This window comes from Sciurus carolinensis, chromosome 5 (genome assembly GCF_902686445.1).
Source record: "Sciurus carolinensis chromosome 5, mSciCar1.2, whole genome shotgun sequence".
In the NCBI taxonomy this organism is placed as follows: Eukaryota; Metazoa; Chordata; class Mammalia; order Rodentia; family Sciuridae; genus Sciurus; species Sciurus carolinensis.
Genome location: NC_062217.1, coordinates 175706884 through 175726165, shown reverse-complemented (window position 1 = coordinate 175726165; position 19282 = coordinate 175706884). Strand labels below are relative to the sequence as shown.

The window sequence follows — 19282 nt, the reverse complement described above, 5'->3', positions numbered from 1 at the left end:
TGGCAGTGCCCAACACCCACAGGCCACAGGATGGGATACTGGGCTCCTGAGTGTTCCTGGGGCCTCCCCACAAATACCAATGGCACAAAGCTGACCATGGTGCATGTTACCAGCCCAACTGACCCTGCGTGCCCTGATGCGTGGCACTGAGGCTGATGCCCTGTGCTCTGCTGTGTTCACAGCTTAGTCTGCCCCTCATGTCCTAGTGCCTGTTACCAACCCCGGTTGATGCCAACCCCGGCTGCCTTGTTTATGACTCCTGGTTGACACCATACCTATCCTGTGTTAATAACATGGGCTGACCAGCACTCAACACCCTGGAACTCAGTCATCACATCCATTCCATGACATAAACACACACTCAGGCACATGGGGTAGAGCAGCAGATGCCAAGGATGGCCTAGGTACCAGGTCCACAAAATCCTGAATGCTCCCCTTCCCAGCTCCTCCCGCAGTGCAGCTCCAGGACACACACCTGCCCTTGCTCCTGCTTTACCGTCACTAAGCTTGCTAAATGTTGTGATTTATCACACCTGCCATCTGTCCAGGCAAACAGGCCTCCAGTAAGGGTCCCAGGACCCTGTGCCCTTCCTCAGGGGGATGACCAGGAGGGCAAAGCCATGGGGTCACCCCCATTAACACAGTCCTCTGTTTTCCAAAATCCATTACCAATAGGACAAAAAAAAAAAAAACTTGTGGGAGGCCCATTATTTAAAAAGTAGAGGCCAGAAATACACATTAAAACTACAAGGAGCCAAACATGGTGGCACACATCTGTCATCCCAGGGACTCAGGAGGCTGAGGCAGCAGGATCAAGTTTGAGTCCAACCTCAGCAACTTAGCAAGGCCCTAAGCAACTCAGTGAGATTTTTGTCTCAAAATAAAAAATAAAAAGGGCCGGGGGTGTATCTCAGTAGCAAAGTGCCCCTGGGTTTCCTCCCCAGACCAAAAAAAAAAAAAAAAAAAAAACACAAGAAAGGATAACAAGCACAAGGAGATGCACCATACCCCATCTAGAATGTGAGCTGTGGGACTGTGAGGTGCAGGCACCAAGCACCCAAGGAGCCTGGTGCTGAGCAGGCAGAGGAAGCAAAAAGGCTGAGCCCAGCAGATGAGGTCCCTTCAGGAGCAGCACCAGGCCACACAGCAAGGCTGGTAGCAGTTAGCCACAGGCAGGTGGCCAGTCATCCAGGCAGCCCAAGAGTGTAGCTCAACATCCCAGGGAAGGAGCAAAGATGAGGGGCTACCCCACAGGGGTTCACAGCTGAACTCCCCACAGGGAAATAAGAGGATAGGGAGCCTTGAGGAATATCAGCATAGAGACTGGAGGTGGGCGCAGACAGAGGGCAGATTCTGCATGGAGACTGGGGTCTGGGTGCAGAAGAGCGGCAGTTCAGAGGCTGGGGAGGGCGGGAGGGATGCCAAGGCAGGCAATGGACAGTAGTCCCAACACCCAAAGGCGGTTCTGCTCAACCCACCCCCTTCTAAGATGCAGGGGAATGAGAGTGGCCCACAACCTCAGCAGCTCCCAAAAAAGGATCCTAAGCCCTTGTCAAAGAGAAGGACCAAGAAGAAGACTGGTCCAAGGTCACAATGGCCTGTGAGTGGGTGCAGACGGAAATGGGTTCCACACATGCTGTTTGCTGAAGGGAAAGGAAGTCAGAAGTGATCTGGGCCTGGAGGGTTCCAGTGTGCTGTCCCCACACCTGGAGCACATCGTTGGCCAGGAAGGGCCCAGTCCACCCAAAGGCCCTCCAGTGGCCCAGGCCCACTGTCATGTCATCACACCCTCACATGACACAGACACCAAGCATCCTGCGGATAGTCCGCTAGCAGGACAGCATCACACACCCCTACTTACAACAGGATCCAAGTGGACACTCCTCCAGTGCCACGTCCACTTGCAAACCACGTCTACAATTAAAACTGAAACTGGGAGCAGTGCAGGCACCACAGAAGTCTCAACCCCAGAGACCAAGCAGGGGCAGAAACTGTGGCTTAAGGGCCTCAAAGGTGAGGGCCACAGGTCCCAAGAGAAGCTCACAAAACAGACCCATGATGTCAGAAACTGTGAGCCAAAGACCAACGGTCAGGAGACCCCCTCCCACAGAACCTGCAGGGGCACAGCCACACACGGTGACCACGATCCTCCAACCTCAACTTATTTGAATTACTGCTTGACTTACACCTCTGGACTAACATTCTCTTCTCCAGGAGGAGTAAGTGGCCTGATGTTGGTCTCACATATGAATGCTTGTTCACACACACCATTACAGACCAGAGTGCGTTCTCATAAAAGGGAGTTTTTATGAGGGTCCTAAGCTTCCAAGGGGGTCAGCAGTGCCCTCCCTGAACTCAGCTCTGGGTTTCCTAGATCCAAACACATCCCCAAGCACTATCTACTCCTGGGAAAGAAGGGGCTCCCAGAGGGGGAGCCCAAGCAGCCAAGCTTCTTCCCTGCACTCTGAGGTCACTGCTTGGAAGGCCACTGGTAACCAGACCTGGTCAGGGTGGGCATCAGACTCCAGCCTCTAAACTCCTGCTCCACAGGCCTCTAGAGAGTCTGTCTCTGCAGGAGATTCCCAAGTGTTCCAATTAATTAAAATGCATGCCATGGGGACAGGCCTACCCTCTCCCTGTCATCTTGCTGCCCCCAGACCCACCACTGTGTGACGTAATGTGTGCACATCAGAGGGACTCGCCAGCCTAGGCAGGGGCTGCTCCAGAGGACATGTGGAAAGCAGGGTTAACAGCATGCAGCTCAGGCCGTTCCTGGACAGAAGCCACCTTCCCGCTGGGGAACTTCTACTGTACCTGCTGTCACTTAAGAAGCTCTGAGCTCAGGGCAGCCTGCTCCCTCTCCCCTGCTTTCCCCACCTCTCCTATTCAGTGAGGACTTTCCCCCACCAGGACAGGGGGCTAACTTTATTCCCTAACTTCACTGGGAGGCAGGTCTGGGTGTGAGGTTTCTGCAACTTCTGAATCAGAGCAAGCAAGTCCATAGAAACACCCCTAGTTCAGGCCTCCTATTCTGAAACCAAGCAGAGGCCATGGTAGGAGCAGCATGGGCCCTCCGGTGCTCCCCTGCTGCAAGAGGAGGCCCTAAACCCCCACATGGAAGGCACTTCTCAGTGATACCCTGTAAAGTGGGACTTCTCAGGCCTCTAGGTGGACATCACGGGCACACATGTTACTATCCTCACAGGATCGTCCAGCAGCTCCACCCTTGGGACTTACCTCAGAACTGGGGAAATACTTGGTATTTCAAACCACCCCAGCTGCCCAGACCCCTCCACATCTCTAGGAGGATGGAAACAGGACACAGGGAGGTGGCAGTTGAACAGGGAGCACAGCTACACTCAGAGCTGGTCAGTGACAACATAGAGCTCGGCCTGAGTTCCCAGACGTTGGGCAGGTCAGAGACAGGGCGTGAGCAATGTGGAAGCAGATGACTGCCACATGTATCTAGAGATCCCAAACAACATTGGAGGCACCTAAGATGCCTGTCAAAGGTGATTCAGAAGCTAATCCTTGGGCTGGGGTTGTGGTTCAGTGGTAGAGCACTTGCCTAGCACATGGAAGGCACTGGGTTTGATCCACAAGACCACATATAAATAAATAAGTAAAATAAGGGTCTATCAACATCTTAAAAAAAAATTAAAAGAAAAAAAAAAAAAAAGCAGATGTTCCCTGTGGCTGTGAGCAGCACCAGTGATTGCAACAGGGCTTGGAACGCTCTCTTACTTGATCCTGCCGTCCTGGAGGACAGGCGGGGCCCTGTCTTGTAGACTCAGGAAACTGACCATAACTCTCTCAGAGAGTCTACTGCACTCTCAGGGCAGAAGCAGTGATGTCAAAAACAAGAATGCTGAGGGGACCAGGCTGGGGGCAGCAGGAGCCCAAAGCAGAGGCGAGGCTCCAGTAGCCCCATGCTCCGTACCAGCTCTCAGACTGCTCACAGACAGATGAAGCCCCAGTCCCTTCAGAAGTGCTGGTCCTCTGCACAGGACGTATGCTGCACACATCCTCACGCTCCCCGGATGCCACTCTCCGCATAGTGCAGAGAAAGGGAACCTAGGTGAGGCCCAGGAAGCAAGTGTGGCAGGGAAGGCAGCCAGCCTGGCCCCAGCACACTCATGCTGGGTGAGGAGACTCAGATGAGGGTGTCCAGGGAAAGAAAAACGTCTTGGGAGGAGGACAGCGAAACAAGTGCTAGGGAGGATGTGGAACCGGAACCCTGTTGGTGGGAATGAAAGACGGTGCAGCCATGGAGAGTTCTGTGGCTCCCCAGGGGCTAGACACAGTTACCCTGGGACCTGGCAATTCCGCCACGAGGCACACGCCCCAAGAGCTGACTTGCACACCAATGCCCACAGTGTTCACCAATGCAGCAGGGTTCACAACCGCCAGGAGGCGGAACCAACCCCAAAGGGTAGGCAAGATGCAGCATGTCCCCAGGATGGGCCTTGTCTGTCCACAGCAGGAATGAAGCACTGACACAGTCACAGCAGGGTGCCTGAGAATGCCTTGCCAGTGAGAGCAGCCAGGCACAAAGGCCTCACACTGTGGTTCCACATATGCAAAGTCCAGCAGGGGCAGGTCCACGGAGATAGAAAAGGCTGCTGGTGGGCAGGGGCTGGGGCTTCAGGAGATGCGGGCGTCTGCTAATGCCCGACTTCTTTTGAGGCAACATAAATGTTTCAGAATCGACTGGCAAAAGTCATGCAACCCGTGGATGCACTGAAACCTCTGAAATGTAGGTGGCACATGGACTCTACCTCTGTGAAGCCACCACCAAACAAAAACTCCTTGCAGAAGGACCCACAGCCAGAGCTACCAGCAAGCAAGTAAGAAGGACTGACCAGGAACTGGCCACAGGGGACCGACCCAACCTTGACCAAAGAATCCCACAGAGAAGGAGGACACCTCTTCAGAGGGTGCCTGGGCCAAAACTCTCTCTAACACTGTGTGATGAGTTCCTTCTCCATGCTGCCGCGAGGGCACGGGATGCCTCCTGGGAGCATGTGGATGCCATGACCCACCCCTCTGCCAGCTAATGCCACATATGCTGTGTTCCTGAGTTTCGCTCCTGCTTGGTTTCAACTTCTGATAGTGAATATTTGTAGCTAAAACCTACATAAACAAGAAATCTTGGGATCCTCCATAATCTCTAAGAATGGAAGGGATAAAATTTGGGAATTGATGTCTTGTAAGGTATTTAAAGCACAATCTGCAATATCATAGGACTCCAAACAACCTGAAGGCCCTCAGCAGGGAAGTGCAGTAACTGCAGCCTGGCTATCTTGTGGGACATGAGGATGCCAAGAGTGTCGATGAGAAGAGGTGAACTAGATGTTCTACAGATTTCCAGGGTGTTAAGGACAAAACCATGATTAAAATTTACATACACAGGCAGGGGGTGGAGCTCCATGGTAGAGCTTGTGCTCAGCACAGCAAGACCCTGGGTTCAATCCCCAACATGCGCGCGCGCGCACACACACACACACACACACACACACACACAAAATTACATATGCAGTGTTTCAAGAAGGGTCACCTCTTCTTGGGGAGAAGGGAGACACAAAACTGCAAAAGCAGAAACAAACCACCTATCGCTGTACATAATAGGAAAAATGTCCTTCACAGTCAGCATGTCTGTTTCAAATTGGACACCTTTCTCCTCAGAACCAGACTCCCTCGGAAGCACCTAAGGCATAAGGCACAGAGCAGAGCTTGCTTCTGACAAGAAAGAATTCCTTCGAAGGCCTGAAGACTGTGGGAGGGGTGTTTGTCAGCAGGGGTACGTGTTGAGTGAAGGAAAACAGTCACAGCAGATCTGAAATGGAGTATAAGCCAAGGAACTAAAGCCTCCTTCTCTAGAGAACCCACTGCTTTCACAGGCTTACATACCATGAGCACCATCACCCAAGCCTCCGCCAAGGAGGGAGGCCCTAGAATGCAAGTGAGCCCTGCTTTGCCAGGTCACTGGGGGAGGGGAGGACGACAAGGGGCAGAGGGACAAAGCTCCACATATTAAGAAACATGAATCTGGGCATGGTGGCACACACCTGTAATTCCAGACACTCAGGAGGCTGAGGCAGGAGGATCGCAAGTTGGAGGATAGCTATGGTAACTTAGCAAGACCTTGTCTCAAAATAAAAAATAAAAGGGCTGGGGTGTAGCTTAGTGATAAAGTTTCCTGGGTTCAAGTCCCAGTACCAAAAAAAAGAGAGAAGAAAACAGACAGATGCTTTTCTACTTGGCCTTGAATCTCAAGTCACCCTGTGGAGTTAGCCCATGTACTGTCTACTAAAACAAATGCTCCTTCCAAATGCAAACATAATGCAAAATTCCATATAGCCTTTAAGAAAAAGTAAAAATTCACTAAACAAAAATGAATCAAGTTACCCGTTTTAATACCTACAGAGAAAGATATGAGTATAGAGTTGAAATGCAACAAAATGCTAGAACTCGGAATCAAAGATTACTGGAAAGAATGTTTGCACAGCAAAATTCTTTCCCTTTGAGACTAAAATGCCCCACCATGCTTAATTTTCCTGACATTTCTGAGGCTTTGAAGCCACAGTTAACGGATCTGAATCATCTGAACAAAACCATGTTACAGTGACATGTTACTGGAAAGCCCAGAATAGAATGCTAAATATACAGGCACACACCCATTCAGGCTCTTGTAAAGAAGGATCACGCATGAAACTACAAGTTGTCCACCCAAAGTCCAAGGGGAAGCAGTCCATCTCCAGCAGGTAAGCATAACACAGGTGCCTGGAAGTTACATTACAAAACACAAAAACAGCGCCCACCTTTTATTAATAAGAACTACTACTATCCAGGCACTGTGGCACGTTCCCATAATACCAGCTACTTGGGAGGCTGAGGCAGGAGAATCCCAAACTCGAGGCCAGCTTCAGGAACTTAATGAGACCCTAACTCAAAATAAAAAAGGGCTGGAGATATAGTGCAGTGGTAGAGTACTCCTGGGTTCAGCCCCAGTAACCCCTTCCCCCCAAAAAACCTAGTCCGTACAATAACTCAGCTTAATGAAACTCTTCCAACCATACTTGCTGCCAGTAAAGAAACAAGAACATCCCCTGAAATCTAAATCAGGCTTGTATCCGCAGCACACACCTCCCAACCCTGGCACAGCCCCAGCTCTTCACCTAGGGAGGGAGGGAGGGAGTACGTGGCTCCACAGCTCCATCTGTGACATTACCCTTTCTTCTTAAACAAGCATGCCACTTGGAGCCGCATTCTGCTTTATTTGGGTTGGCAGTTTAAATACCAACAGTGGGGTGGCACCGTGGCTGAAATGACGAACTAGGTCAGCCTAGGCCTGCTCTGGGGAGCTCCCAGTGCACCCTGGGCCTGGGCGCCTCCTGCCTCCAAGGCAGGCTCTGGGTTCCTGGGTGGGACTGAGGACTGGTGGGGGCTGGACCACAAAGGTCTTAGGCAGTCAGGATCCCACTCTGCTCTTGATGAGCTTCTCAGCACCTTTTCCTGAATAAACAGGGATATATGGTCCTCCAGAGCTTCCAACAGTCCCCTCATTTGAGAAGCAAGGAGATCACAAGTTTCCAGGGGAAATGAGGGAGCCCTACACTTCAGGCACCCAGGGAGACAGGGGCAGATGGACAGGGGTCAGGGAATGGCGTTTGGGAGCCCCAGGGTTCAGGGCTTGGGGACCAGGAGCTCCAGGATAGGGGTTGGTGGTGAGGTGTCAGGGTTCGGGGGCCTGGGCTTAGGAACCAGGGATCCAGGCTCAGGACTCCTGGTCCAGTGCACGGTCTTGGGGCTCAGGGCCAGGATGGGAAACAGGGATAGGAACTCAAGCACCGGCGTCCGAGTCGGGAGCGTGGCTCCCGCGGGTGGGAGGTTCGGGGCCACAGACCTGGTTTCTGGAGGCCGGGTCGGGGCAGGGGGTTCGAACCGGCTGGGGCCTCAAGTTGTGGGCGCAGAGACGAGGGCCAGGGGCCCAGGCTCGGGCCGGGGACGGGCCCGCGGGGCTCGCGGCCCGGGCCCGGGCCCGGGGGCGGGCGCGGGGTCTCGGGGCCGCGCTCCGAGCGGACCGCGCGGCACTTACGTCGTCGAAGAGCGAGCCCACGTTGGCCGTCACCAGCAACACCGCGGTGCCCGGGGCGGCCGCCTTCCCCGCCATCGTGCCGGGCGGCGCGGGCGCTGGGCTGGGCGGCGGCGCCGCTTCCTGCGGGGCCGGGCCGGGGTCCGCGGGGCCGCGGGCGTCAGCTGCGCCGGGGGGCGGCCCCGGGGCGCATCGCGGGCTCGGCGGGTCGGGCCGGGCCTGGCCGGGGCTCCGGCCTCGCGCTCGTCGCTCCTCACTGCTCCGCGGCCCCGCGCCCGCTCGCCGCCGCGCCTCACAGCGGCCCGCGCGCAGCCATTAGACCCGCCGGGAAAGTTCCCGCAGCCGCTGCCGCGGACTCGGGCTCGGCAGGGCCCGCCCCTCGGGGGGCGGGGCTGCGCCGGGCGGGGCTGCGCCGGGCAGGGCTGCGCGGGGCGGGGCTGCGCGGATCCAGGCGGAGGGATCCGCCTCCCGGAGCAGGGACTGTCGAACTGGGCGGGGCCTGAGAGGGGCGGGGACAGGGTGGGCGGAGCCTGGAGTCTACGCAGGGACCGCGCCTGTCCGCGAGGCGGGGCCTGCGCGGGGAGGGGCGGAGCTGCTCTCTGACCGTGCTACTCTTAAACCGGCCGGGCCTCCGCGCGCCCAGTCCCGCCCCCTACGCCGCAGCTGCGTGCAGACTCCGCCTCCGCACTCTGACGCCATCAATGCCCTGCTCCCACGACCCCGCCTTTTAAAGGGGCAGCTCGCGCGCGGGCGCGCGCGCGCGCTCTCTCTCTCTCTTTCTCTCTTTCTCTCTCTCTCTCTCTCTTCTCTCTCTCTCTCTCTCTCTCTCTTCTCTCTCTCTCTCTCTCTCTCTCTCCCCCCTGTCTCTCCTCTCTCTCCCCTCTCTTTTTCTCTTTTCCCTCTCTCTCTTCCTCTCTCTTTTCCCTCTCTCCTCTCTCTTTTTCCTCTCTCCTCTCTTTTTTCCCTCTATCTCTTTCACCCCCTCCTCTCTCTCCCTTCCTCTCTTTTCCCTCTCTCTCTCTCCTCTTTTCCCTCTCTCCTCTCTCTTTTCCCTCTCTCCTCTCTCTCCTCTTTTCCCTCTCTCCCCCCTCTCCTCTCTCTCTTTTCCCTCTCTCCTGTCTTTTCCCTCTCTCCTCTCTCTCTCTCTTCCTCTTTTCCCTCTCTTTTCCCTCTCTCCTATGTCTTCCTCTTTTCCCTCTCTCTCTCTTCCTCTCTTTTCCCTCTCTCCTCTTTTCCCTCTCTCCTGTCTTTTCCCTCTCTCCTCTCTCTCTTCCCTCTCTCCTCTCTCTCTCTTCCTCTTTTCCCTCTCTCTCTCTTCCTCTCTCTTTTCCCTCTCTCCTTTTTCCTTTCTCCTCTCTTCCTTTCTCTTTTCCCTCTCTTTCACCCCTCTCTCCTCTCTCTCTTCCTCTTTTCCCTCTCTTTTCCCTCTCTCCTCTGTCTTCCTCTTTTCCCTCTCTCTCTCTCTTCCTCTCTCTTTTCCCTCTCTCCTCTCTCCTTCTCTCTCTCTTCCTCCCTTTCTCCTCTCTCTCCTCTCTCTTCCTCTCTCTTCCTCCCTTTCTCCTCTCTCTCTCTCTCTCTCTCTCTCTCTCTCTCTCTCGTCCTCTCTCTCCCCTTTCTCTTTCTCTGAGCCAGCCCACTGCTTTTCGGCTTAAAAAAGGTCCCAGGGACTCAGAGAACCTCCAGCCTGACCCTGCAGCACCATGTGTCTGTTCTTCAGCAGTGGGTCCAGCCCTCAGGGACGTCAACCTGGTGGGGAGTGGGCCGGGTCCTGGAAGGTGGGGGAGACGCCTCAGTTCCCTGGAAGTCGGGTCTGCACAGATCCTGTCGTTCACCCCAGCCCCACCCACAGAACAAGTGTACGGGATTTTGCAACTTCCTAATGTGTCCACCAAGTTCCTGATGCTGACTACTTAAAAGAAATAGAAGGTATCTGTAGCCAAGAAAACAGTAAAAGGAAAAGTACTTTTAAGAAGCAAGCCTGAGTTGGGGGTGCTTGGGCAGCCGGCTGCTGCCCACGTCCCGCACCTAGAGACAGCTATCTGGGTCTGTGCCTCTGGACAGGGACTTTTAATTAATCACTGCACAGTTCATGGCCTAGCTGATGGTGGGGCTGGGGCCGAGACCTTCCTGCTGGGGGTGGGGGAACCACGCCCAGGCTGAGACCTGAGGCAGCATCCACCCTGAAGGGAGCAGGTGCTGTAGACAAATAGGAGCCCCGTTTGTAATGTTACATTTTCTAGTAGCTACATCTTTAAAGGTAACAAGTAGCTATTAATTTTAGCAACACATTTAACCGAATAAATACAAATATCATTCTTTGCCTATCCAGTATTTAACAGTGTTAATATTTTTTCACACCAGGACTTTGAAATGGGTATCTGATACTGGGAGCCCAGTTCAAGGTGCACAGCCATGTTTCCAGGGCTCAGGGACACCATTCTGGACATGGTCACTCCAGAGTTTTTCAGACACATATGTTGGGGTGGAGGATGTCCACAGAGAACTGAAGAGGTGTGCAGCGTGCACAGAGCCTTCCCCCTCAGTGGCTCCAGGGAGGCCAACCCTCAGTTGCTGAGAGCATAGTAGTGCCAATGGTATATGATGTTCATTCTATTCTATTAGAAAAACAGCACCTGCAGGGGTGGGGGTGATGGCTGGGCAGGTTGCTGGGTCACAAAACTGGTGGGCAGCAGGCTGGTTGGTAGCAGGCCAGAGAGCAGTAGGCATCACCACTTTACTATGTAAAGGTTTCTGCTTACACTGAACACCAGTCTGATCCCACCAAGTTCCATTTGACTTACAGACCAGTGTTTACTTCATTCAGTAGGTAAGTGCTGCGGAGAGAATTACACACACCCCAAATTCATATGTTTAAGTCCTAAACCCCAATGTGAATAAACTAGGAGATGGAGCCTATCTGGAGATAATTGCCATTAAATGAGGTTCTAAGGGTGGCACCTGATCCAAAAGGATCCAAGTTCTTATAAGAGGAGACAGGAGAGAGCTATTATTCTCCACCTCTTCACTGCACACCAGGTCCTGGGAGCACACAGGGAGATTTCCCAACAAGCCAGGACCCCTCACCAGGAACCAACCCCTGCTGGAACTACCTCACCATCAACAGCCTGAGACCTTGAACTTACAGCCTCCAGAAATGTAAGAAATAAATTTCTGTTGTTTAAGCCCTTCAGTTCGGGTTTTTTTGTTATAGCAGTTCAAGCTGGCTAATACAGTCTCTTTTCTTCTTCTTTTTAATGAAATCATCATATGCCAAGCATATACCCTTAAAAGAAAACAAATGTAGGGGCATTGCTGAGGTTTGGACCTTGTTCCCTGTTCCCCTTAAGCCATCTTCTCCCTATCACCTCAGCACTCCTTGGACAAGTTGGGGTAGCATCACCTGGCTTTCCTGGTCCCCTTCTTTCTCCAGCCAGCTCCTGTGAAGCCATGTCATTGGACTCAGCCCTTTGAAGGGCAACCTCCTCTCCTTCCAGACACCCCTCACAGACTCAGCCCCTGTCCCCCTATCATGTGTCCACTCCTGAAGACTCCAGCACCTGAGTGGGTGGCCCTGACCTCTTGCTGGTTCCACTTCAACACCACTGCCTTGGTCTTATCCTCATTCTTCGCAATACCAATAACCACGCCTTGTCCTAGTCCAGACACCTCATCCTCCCTATACCCCCTCACCTTCAAATCCACTTGTGTGGGACCTCCTGAAGACCTCCAACCTGCTGTTGTTCCCACCCCTTCCTTAGCAGTCACCCCCAGCTCACACACCTGCACACACAAACACAAGCATGCGTGCACAGATCTCTGCTTCCCACCTTACTGTGCTCCTCCCCAGAGCAGAATCACCCCTGTGTACCCTGTCCCTTGCCCCTTCCTGTCCCCTTCATTTGCCTGGCTGTCTCCCAAGACTGACACCTGAGCTACCCACTTTTGTTGAGCTTGCCCTAGATTAGAGAAAACCAAACTTGAGAAAAACTAGAGAGCTAAATTGAAGAGCACTCCTCTCCAACACCCCTGGCTTCTTGCACATGTACCCTCGTCACTCAAAGATGTTGGTTGTTTCCACTTACCCATCTCTCAAAACCACTCGCCACCACCTTCATTGAGGAAGGATTGGCAGCCTGTGATCTTCCTGCCAAGTCAACAGCCCCCTGGCATCTGGCAGCCTCTCCGTACCTCCTGGGTCCTGCTGCACAGATGAGGTGCCCACCCCACCCAAGGCTATTCACTTCTGTGCCATGCCATCAGCCCCTAGGTGGTCTCGGTGACGTGGGTCCTGTAAAAAGTCTTCCTTCACGCTACACACCTCCCTCTCTTTGTACCTTACTGCTGTCTCACTGTGAGTCTTACTCCAGGTCTCCCAGAGTCCTGCCTGGAATTCTCTTCCAGACCCTCAACTCAGGCTCCTTGTGCCCACGCCCCACCAGGGACCCTCGCAGAGCTTCCCAGGCCTGATCTCAGCCAGTCTCCCTGCATGACTGACCCCCTGACTCCCTTCTGGCATGCATGACATTCCTGCTCTCTGCCCCTGCCATTGATGACCACCCTCTGGTCTCCTCGACTGACTCCTCTTCATGCCCCAGCCAAAGTCCTGGGGTCCTGGGACTTGGTCCTGTGTAGGTCCTTCCTGGAACCACACTTCCTCCTTGTTGAGCTCATCGGGCACACACCTCAGATCTTGCCAACATGCCTGCCTGCTGCACTGGAAGGGCCATGTCAAGTCCACAGTGGAAACATTCCTGACTCCCACATTTCCTTGTGTGGTGCAGACTTCAGAACACCAGCTTAATGACATACCAGCTCAGGGGCAGCTCAGAGCCTTGGCGTGTTGTCTCTGTCAGCCTGGCAGACTTCCTTTGTCATGAGATGCCCCTTCCTCCATGGGCCCTTGCTGTGGTTTAGATGTGAAGTGTCCCCCAAAAGCTCACATGTGAGACCATGCAGGAAGGTTCAGAGGAGAAGTGACTGGGTTGTGAGAGTCTCAGCCCAGTCAGTGAGTTCATCCCGGATGGGATAATTGAAGTGGGGGCATGGCTACAGGGTATATATTTTGTATCTGGAGAGTGTAGTCTCTCTCTGCTTCCTGATCACTGTGATATGAGCTGCTTCCCTCTGCCACCTTCTCCCACCATGATGTTCAGCCTCACCTCAAGCTCTGAGGAATGGAGCCAGCCTTCTATGAACTAAGATCTCTGAAACTGTGAGCCCTCAAATAAACTCTTCCTCTGCTATAATTGTGCTGGTTTGGTCTTTTAGTTACAGCAGCAAAATAGCTGACTAAACCAGAAATTGGTACCAAAAAGTGGGGTCATTGCTATGACTAACCTAACCATGTGGTTCAAAAGTTTTTTGAGTTTTTTTGAATTGGTGGGAGGCATTTTGAGATGTATAGCAGTGCAATATGGAAATGCTTTACATTGTTGTAAGCAGAGATTAATGGCCAATTCTGTTGGGAATTCAGAAGACTAGAATAGCAATAGGATAGTGATCAGTGAAGACGTGGCTCAAGAGTATTCAGAAAGGAGGACTCCATTGGAATTTGGAGTAGAGACCATTCATGTTATGGTCTGGCTGAGAAGTTGTCTGCATTTTACCCGTGTCCTGAGACTTTCTGTGAGGCCCATTTTAGAAGTGATGGACCACTTAATCTGATGAAAGAAATGTCTAGGCAGCATAACATTCAGGCGGTGGCGTGGCTATTGCTGGTGGTTTTTAGCCAAATTTCTTGTGATAATCAGGAGCAGAAAGCAGAACATAAAGATTTTTAAAACGTGGATTTGAAAGGCAAGTGTAAAACTGGGTCTAAGGAAGCTACAACTGTTAAGGACATTACCGCCACTAAAGGAATGCTAAAGACCATACCTAGAGACCATGAGAAAGATGGCTGAGGGCATCTCAGGAACTGGCAAGGCCACACTCAACTCAAGTTCAAGGGAGTAAAGGTGAAAAGTCCCTTGAGAAGAGGTCAGTGGGGCACCCTTCTTGCACAAGGGGCCTAGGAGGTTTCTTCAACATGCTCAGCCACCCAGGCACTCAGAGGCTGCTGCAGCCAGGGTCCCTGGAGGCTTGGTTACTGCTTAAGATGGCAGCAAACCTGGGTGTGAACCACATGGTGCTGGTTCTGCAGCAGGATGCTGGAGTTAGGGGGTCATGGAGGCTTCCACCAAGATTTCAAAGGAAGGCCTGGGAGACCAGGCAAAGTGCAGTGGGGTCAGAGTCCCTATGGGCACCCCCTGGCAAGGCAAAGTATGGAGATGTGAGGAGGAAGACAAAGAGCTACAGTGGAGCCCCCCGAGGTTAAGAAATGCCAGTAACATGGGTCATCATCCTAGGAAAACTGCAGGAATGGAGCAGAGACAAGCCAACAGGAAGGCCACAGGGGCAGACACATGCCATTTGGAGAGAACATCACCATGCCATGAGCCCCATTTGCCATTCATGGAACTACAGGACCTGTTTGCCCACCTGGATTTCAGCCTTGCTTTGGACGCATTCCTTCTTTCTATGCCCCTATTTTTGTAAATGGAAATGTTTACTCCATTCCTTTATATGTTGGATGTTTGTAAATTGCTTTTACTTCTACAGGAGCTCACAGTGTGAGATTGCCTGAGCCTCAGAGAAGACTGTGGACTTGAACTTTGAGCAATCTCAGAACTGTTGAGACTGAGACTATGGGGACTCTTGGGAATGGACTAAATGTATTTTGCATTGTGAGATGGTTGTGAGCTTTTGGGGGCCAGGGGTGGAATGTTATGGTTTGGAGGTGAGGTGTCCCCCAAAAGCTCACATGTGAGGCAATGCAGGAAGGTTCATAGGAAAAATGATTGGGTAGTAAAAGTCTTAACCCAATCAGTGAATTAATCCCTGATGGGATTAATTGAAGTGGTGTGGGGTGGCTGGAGGAGGTGCGAATTAGGGCATGGCTTTGGGACATATATTTTGTATCTGGAGAGTGGAGTCTGCCTCTGCTTCCTGATCACCATGTTGTGAGCCTCTTCCCTCCACCATCCTCTCCTACCATGATGTTCAGCCTCACCTTGAGCCCTGAGGAATAGAGCCAACTTTCTATGGACTAAGATCTCTGAAACCGTGAGCCCTCAAATGAACCCTTCCTCCTCTAAGTAATGCCGGTTGGTCCCCAGTCACAGCAGATAAGAGCTGACTAAGACAGCCTGCACCCGCCCACTCCCCACCCCACGCCCTCCTTACCCCTCGCACCATGGGCTATCTCAAGGCCCTCCTCACCTTGCCCTTCTCCTTGGTCAGCTGTTGGTTTCCTCCCCACCCCTCATGATTAACAGCCTGAGACTGGCTGTCACATGGGAAATGAATTGATGTATCAGGCCCATCGCAGAGCTGGGTCCAGCGTGATCCAACCTTCAGAAAGACATTGAGTGCTTACATCCCCCACACTAAGAGATAGAATTGGGGAAGGAAGGGGCTCTTTGCCTTCCGTTGCCATCCGGATGTTGTTCCAAGTCTCCTGTGCTACCTGTGCCAAGGTAATGAGAAGGGCCATCGAGCCCTGCCTCCCAGGTCCAGGAGCCAGCAGCCCAGCCCACCTGTTCTGCACAGGGCTGAAGATGGCAGTGGAGGCCATAGGTGGCTCTCTCCTACTGCTGCTGTGCTGTCCATCCACTTGAGTCCTGGCCATTGGACCCAATGCTCTCAGGCTCCCAGAAGGGAAATTTGGCACAAGTCTTTTGTTAAATAGCAATATGTTGTAACCTTTTTAGAAAGTTTACATTAAAGTGACCACTAAATATCACATCATTACTTAGTTTAAGAAGTACCAATTTATTTATGGATTCAGAGTTATCAAAAGGTTGAAGGGTTTCAAACCTGAACTCCTCATGGACATTCACAATCCTATTTAAAAGTTACTCTTCAGCGTATGTATATATGGCACTCTTAGCTGCAAAGTGTGTTTCCATCATTTAATAACCAAGCTTCAGGATTTCTTCAGGGGACACCAACCTTATCCCACAGTATATCAAAACACTTAGGCTAAGTAACTCACTCAAGATAATTTCCTATAGAGAGAAAGCCTGGCTGGATACACAGTGGAGAGAATCCAGGACCTGGTCCTCTTTGGGAGGGACTGGCCTCTTGAGCCAACAGTAAGCTAATGGCATGCTTTCACTAGATCCGGGAACATGCTGGAAAAGGAGGACCTTTCCTTCTGAGTTATTTGGATACGTTCTTGGTTCATCAGCTTAGTAATAGTTACCATCTCCTGGGCACCAGTTGTGTGTGGGGGGTTTACCATCCTCCTTTCTAATCCTCACAACTGTCTCGTGAGATATGTGTTTCTATTTCATGAATGAAAAAACTGAAGCTGTCAGATTAAGAAGCATGCAACCCTCACACAGCCTCTAAAAGAGAGAGCCAGGGCAAGCCCAGCCAGGTTCTAGGCCAGCTGGCCCCTGCAGCACACGCGTACTACCCAGTTGTGCCCCCACTGATGTCCATCAGGTACTTTCTTTGTGCTGCACCACCCAGACACCAGGGAGGAGATGGTAACAGAGGATCCTGTCCTGAAGAAGCCCAGACTGCAGTCAAGACAGGCGCTGCCTCCAAGGATGTGAGCGCACCCAGCTTCCTGTCGCCACGTAGGTCAAGGACATCAGAAACCATGGCACACAGTCTGGCAAGGGGAGCTCACTCATGATTTTACTCCAGCAAACTGAGCACTGCAGCAGCTTTGACGGTGCCTCTCTGTTCTGTTGGTCCTACAATGAGCCCTGGGTTCCTGCTGGACACATAGCGTGGCTCCTTGCACACCCAAGGCTATAGTGAAAGTGTTTCCTGATGCAACTAGACTCTTCCTAGATGTTTCCAGTGCCTGTGCAGTACCACCTGATAGGTGAATTACAGTGTCTCTAACAGGTGATTTTTTAAGTTTAGATTGTTTCCAATTTTCAGTTTTCAGGATTTTTTTTTTCCTTAGGTTAGAGTCAAATAATATGTTAAAAAGAGTTTAAATAAAAGACATGAAAGGACTGGGGTGTAGTTCATTGGTATAGCATTTACCTAGCATGTGCAAGCCCCTGGGCCACTATTTAGCCCCTCACCCACACAGCATGAAAATTCAAAATGTGTGAGATGCAGATAGGGTAGTACTTAGAGGGAAATGTATAGCTTTAAATGCTTATTTTGGAAAACAAATGACATAGTTCTAAGTTGAAAAACTAAAAGAAGAATGCAACTCAAATCTGAAGTCAAACAAGAAATAACAAGCATTAAATCAGTGAAATAGAAAGCAAGCAGAAACTACATAAAATCTGAAGATTGGTTCTTTTAAATAGTTGATAAAATTAGTAACCAACATCTAGAATGATCAGAGAGGGAGAGGGAGGAGGGAGGAGGGGGAAAGAGAGAACTACATGACCCAGGTACAACAAGGGAAAGGTAACACTATAGACCCTACATGTTTAAGGAATAAGAGAACACTGTGAATAACTTTATACCAATAAAACCAACAATTTAGATGAAATGCACAATTTCCTTGAAAGACAAACTACCAAAGGTCATCCAAGAAAAAGTGATCTGAATAGCACGCCATTAAAATTTCGAGTCCATGATTTAAAATCTTCTCACACAGACAAGTCCGGTGGCACATGCTAGGTAATCCCAGCAACTTCAAAGTCTGAGGCAGGAGGATCACAAGTTCAAGGCCAGCCTCAGCAACTTAGCAAGACCCTGTCTCAAAATAAAAAACGAAAAGGGCAGTGGAAGGAGCTCAGTGGTAAAGTGTCCCTGGATTAACTCCCCAGTACAAAAAAAAAAAAAGAGAGAGAGAGAGAGAAAAAAAGAAAAATATTTAAAAATAAAAAAATAAAATCTCCTTTCACATGTAGCTCCAGGCCCAAATGGCTCAAGTGCTAAATTCTGTCAAACACTTAAGAAATAAATAAAAAATTCTATACAAACTCTTCCAGAAAATTGAAAAAGAGGGACCATTCCCCAACTCAGTCTATGAGGCTAGATTTCCCTAATATTAAAAAGAGATTATTAAAAAAGATTAGGAAATGTCAATCGTGGAGCTTCCCAGGGGACAATTGAAAGGTGTACATATCCACATAAATACAAAAAGGTAGCAACTGATTGGTTCTCACAGAGGAAACTGCACTGCAAACAAGATGGGGAAGAAGGTACTGAGGAAGACACAGAGGAAAAATGTACTATCTGTTTGTCTATTTTAGAGGAAGGTGAAGATGTGAGGCGTCTTCCATGTATGCACCTTTTCCACCAAGTGTGTGTTGACCAATGGTTGATTACCAATAAGAAGTGCCCAATATGCCGAGTGGACATTGAGGCCCAGCTGCCAAGTGAAAGTTGACACCATGTTTCAGAACTCTTGCCCTCCCTCTCATTCCCATCCTTCTTGGTACTGCAGTCAACCAAAGATGGCATGACTTACCTGCGCAGATTTGGAAGCATTGAACTTAGAGTGCTGGCTCTGCTATATGGTACAATTAATGCTAGATCTACAATTTATGTATACAGTTGATTTTGATGTATTTATAAAAGCTTTTTTTTTTCTAGATTTGACATTTTTCCTGTATCATTTTACTATATTTTTGCATGGTTCCTTGTATTGCATTTCTTTGCACATATTATGGGCTTGGACCCTAAACTTGCAGGCAAGATTAGCTGCTTTAGTAGGTAGAATTTTGTGGTCTTTTTGTTTTTTACATAGTACCCAGCCTTGAAAATTATGAATTTTTTTTATCCATTACTAACCTTTAATTTAATCAATCATGTGCTTTAGTTTAATGTATAAAGATCCTCTAGAAAACGATAATATTGTGTATTAAGATATTCCTTAATTAGGATAAAATGGCTGCTGTATATTTACAACATGGAGTTCTGAATTAAATACCATCCTTAATACTGGGAACAGATTACAACCCATATTCAAATCATATGCAGGTGGTATTCACATCACCAGAGTGATCAATATAAATTTTCTTGGTGTATCCTTTTCCTTCCAGCACAGTGCAGATAGAGTTAAATATTGATATCATACATTTAGACTGCTGTTCTAATGATTATATTTATCTTTTTCTACATCGTTTATAACTTTATTTCCCTGATTCATTTTTTGCTGCTGTGAAACAGCTTTGATGAACACTAAATGTTAATTTCAATTAGCTGGATTGTACATAATTG

General features: G+C 50.5%; 1 protein-coding gene across 1 annotated transcript in view; it reads right to left on the bottom strand.

Annotated features, from left to right (window-relative positions):
* Positions 1–8478, bottom strand: part of Inpp5a (inositol polyphosphate-5-phosphatase A) — a 169076-nt gene extending 160598 nt beyond the window's left edge. The window contains 1 exon segment of the mRNA XM_047554037.1: positions 8099–8478. Coding sequence (XP_047409993.1) covers positions 8099–8173 — 75 coding nt within the window. The 5' untranslated portion in view covers positions 8174–8478.
* Positions 8479–19282: the final 10804 nt, after the last annotated feature.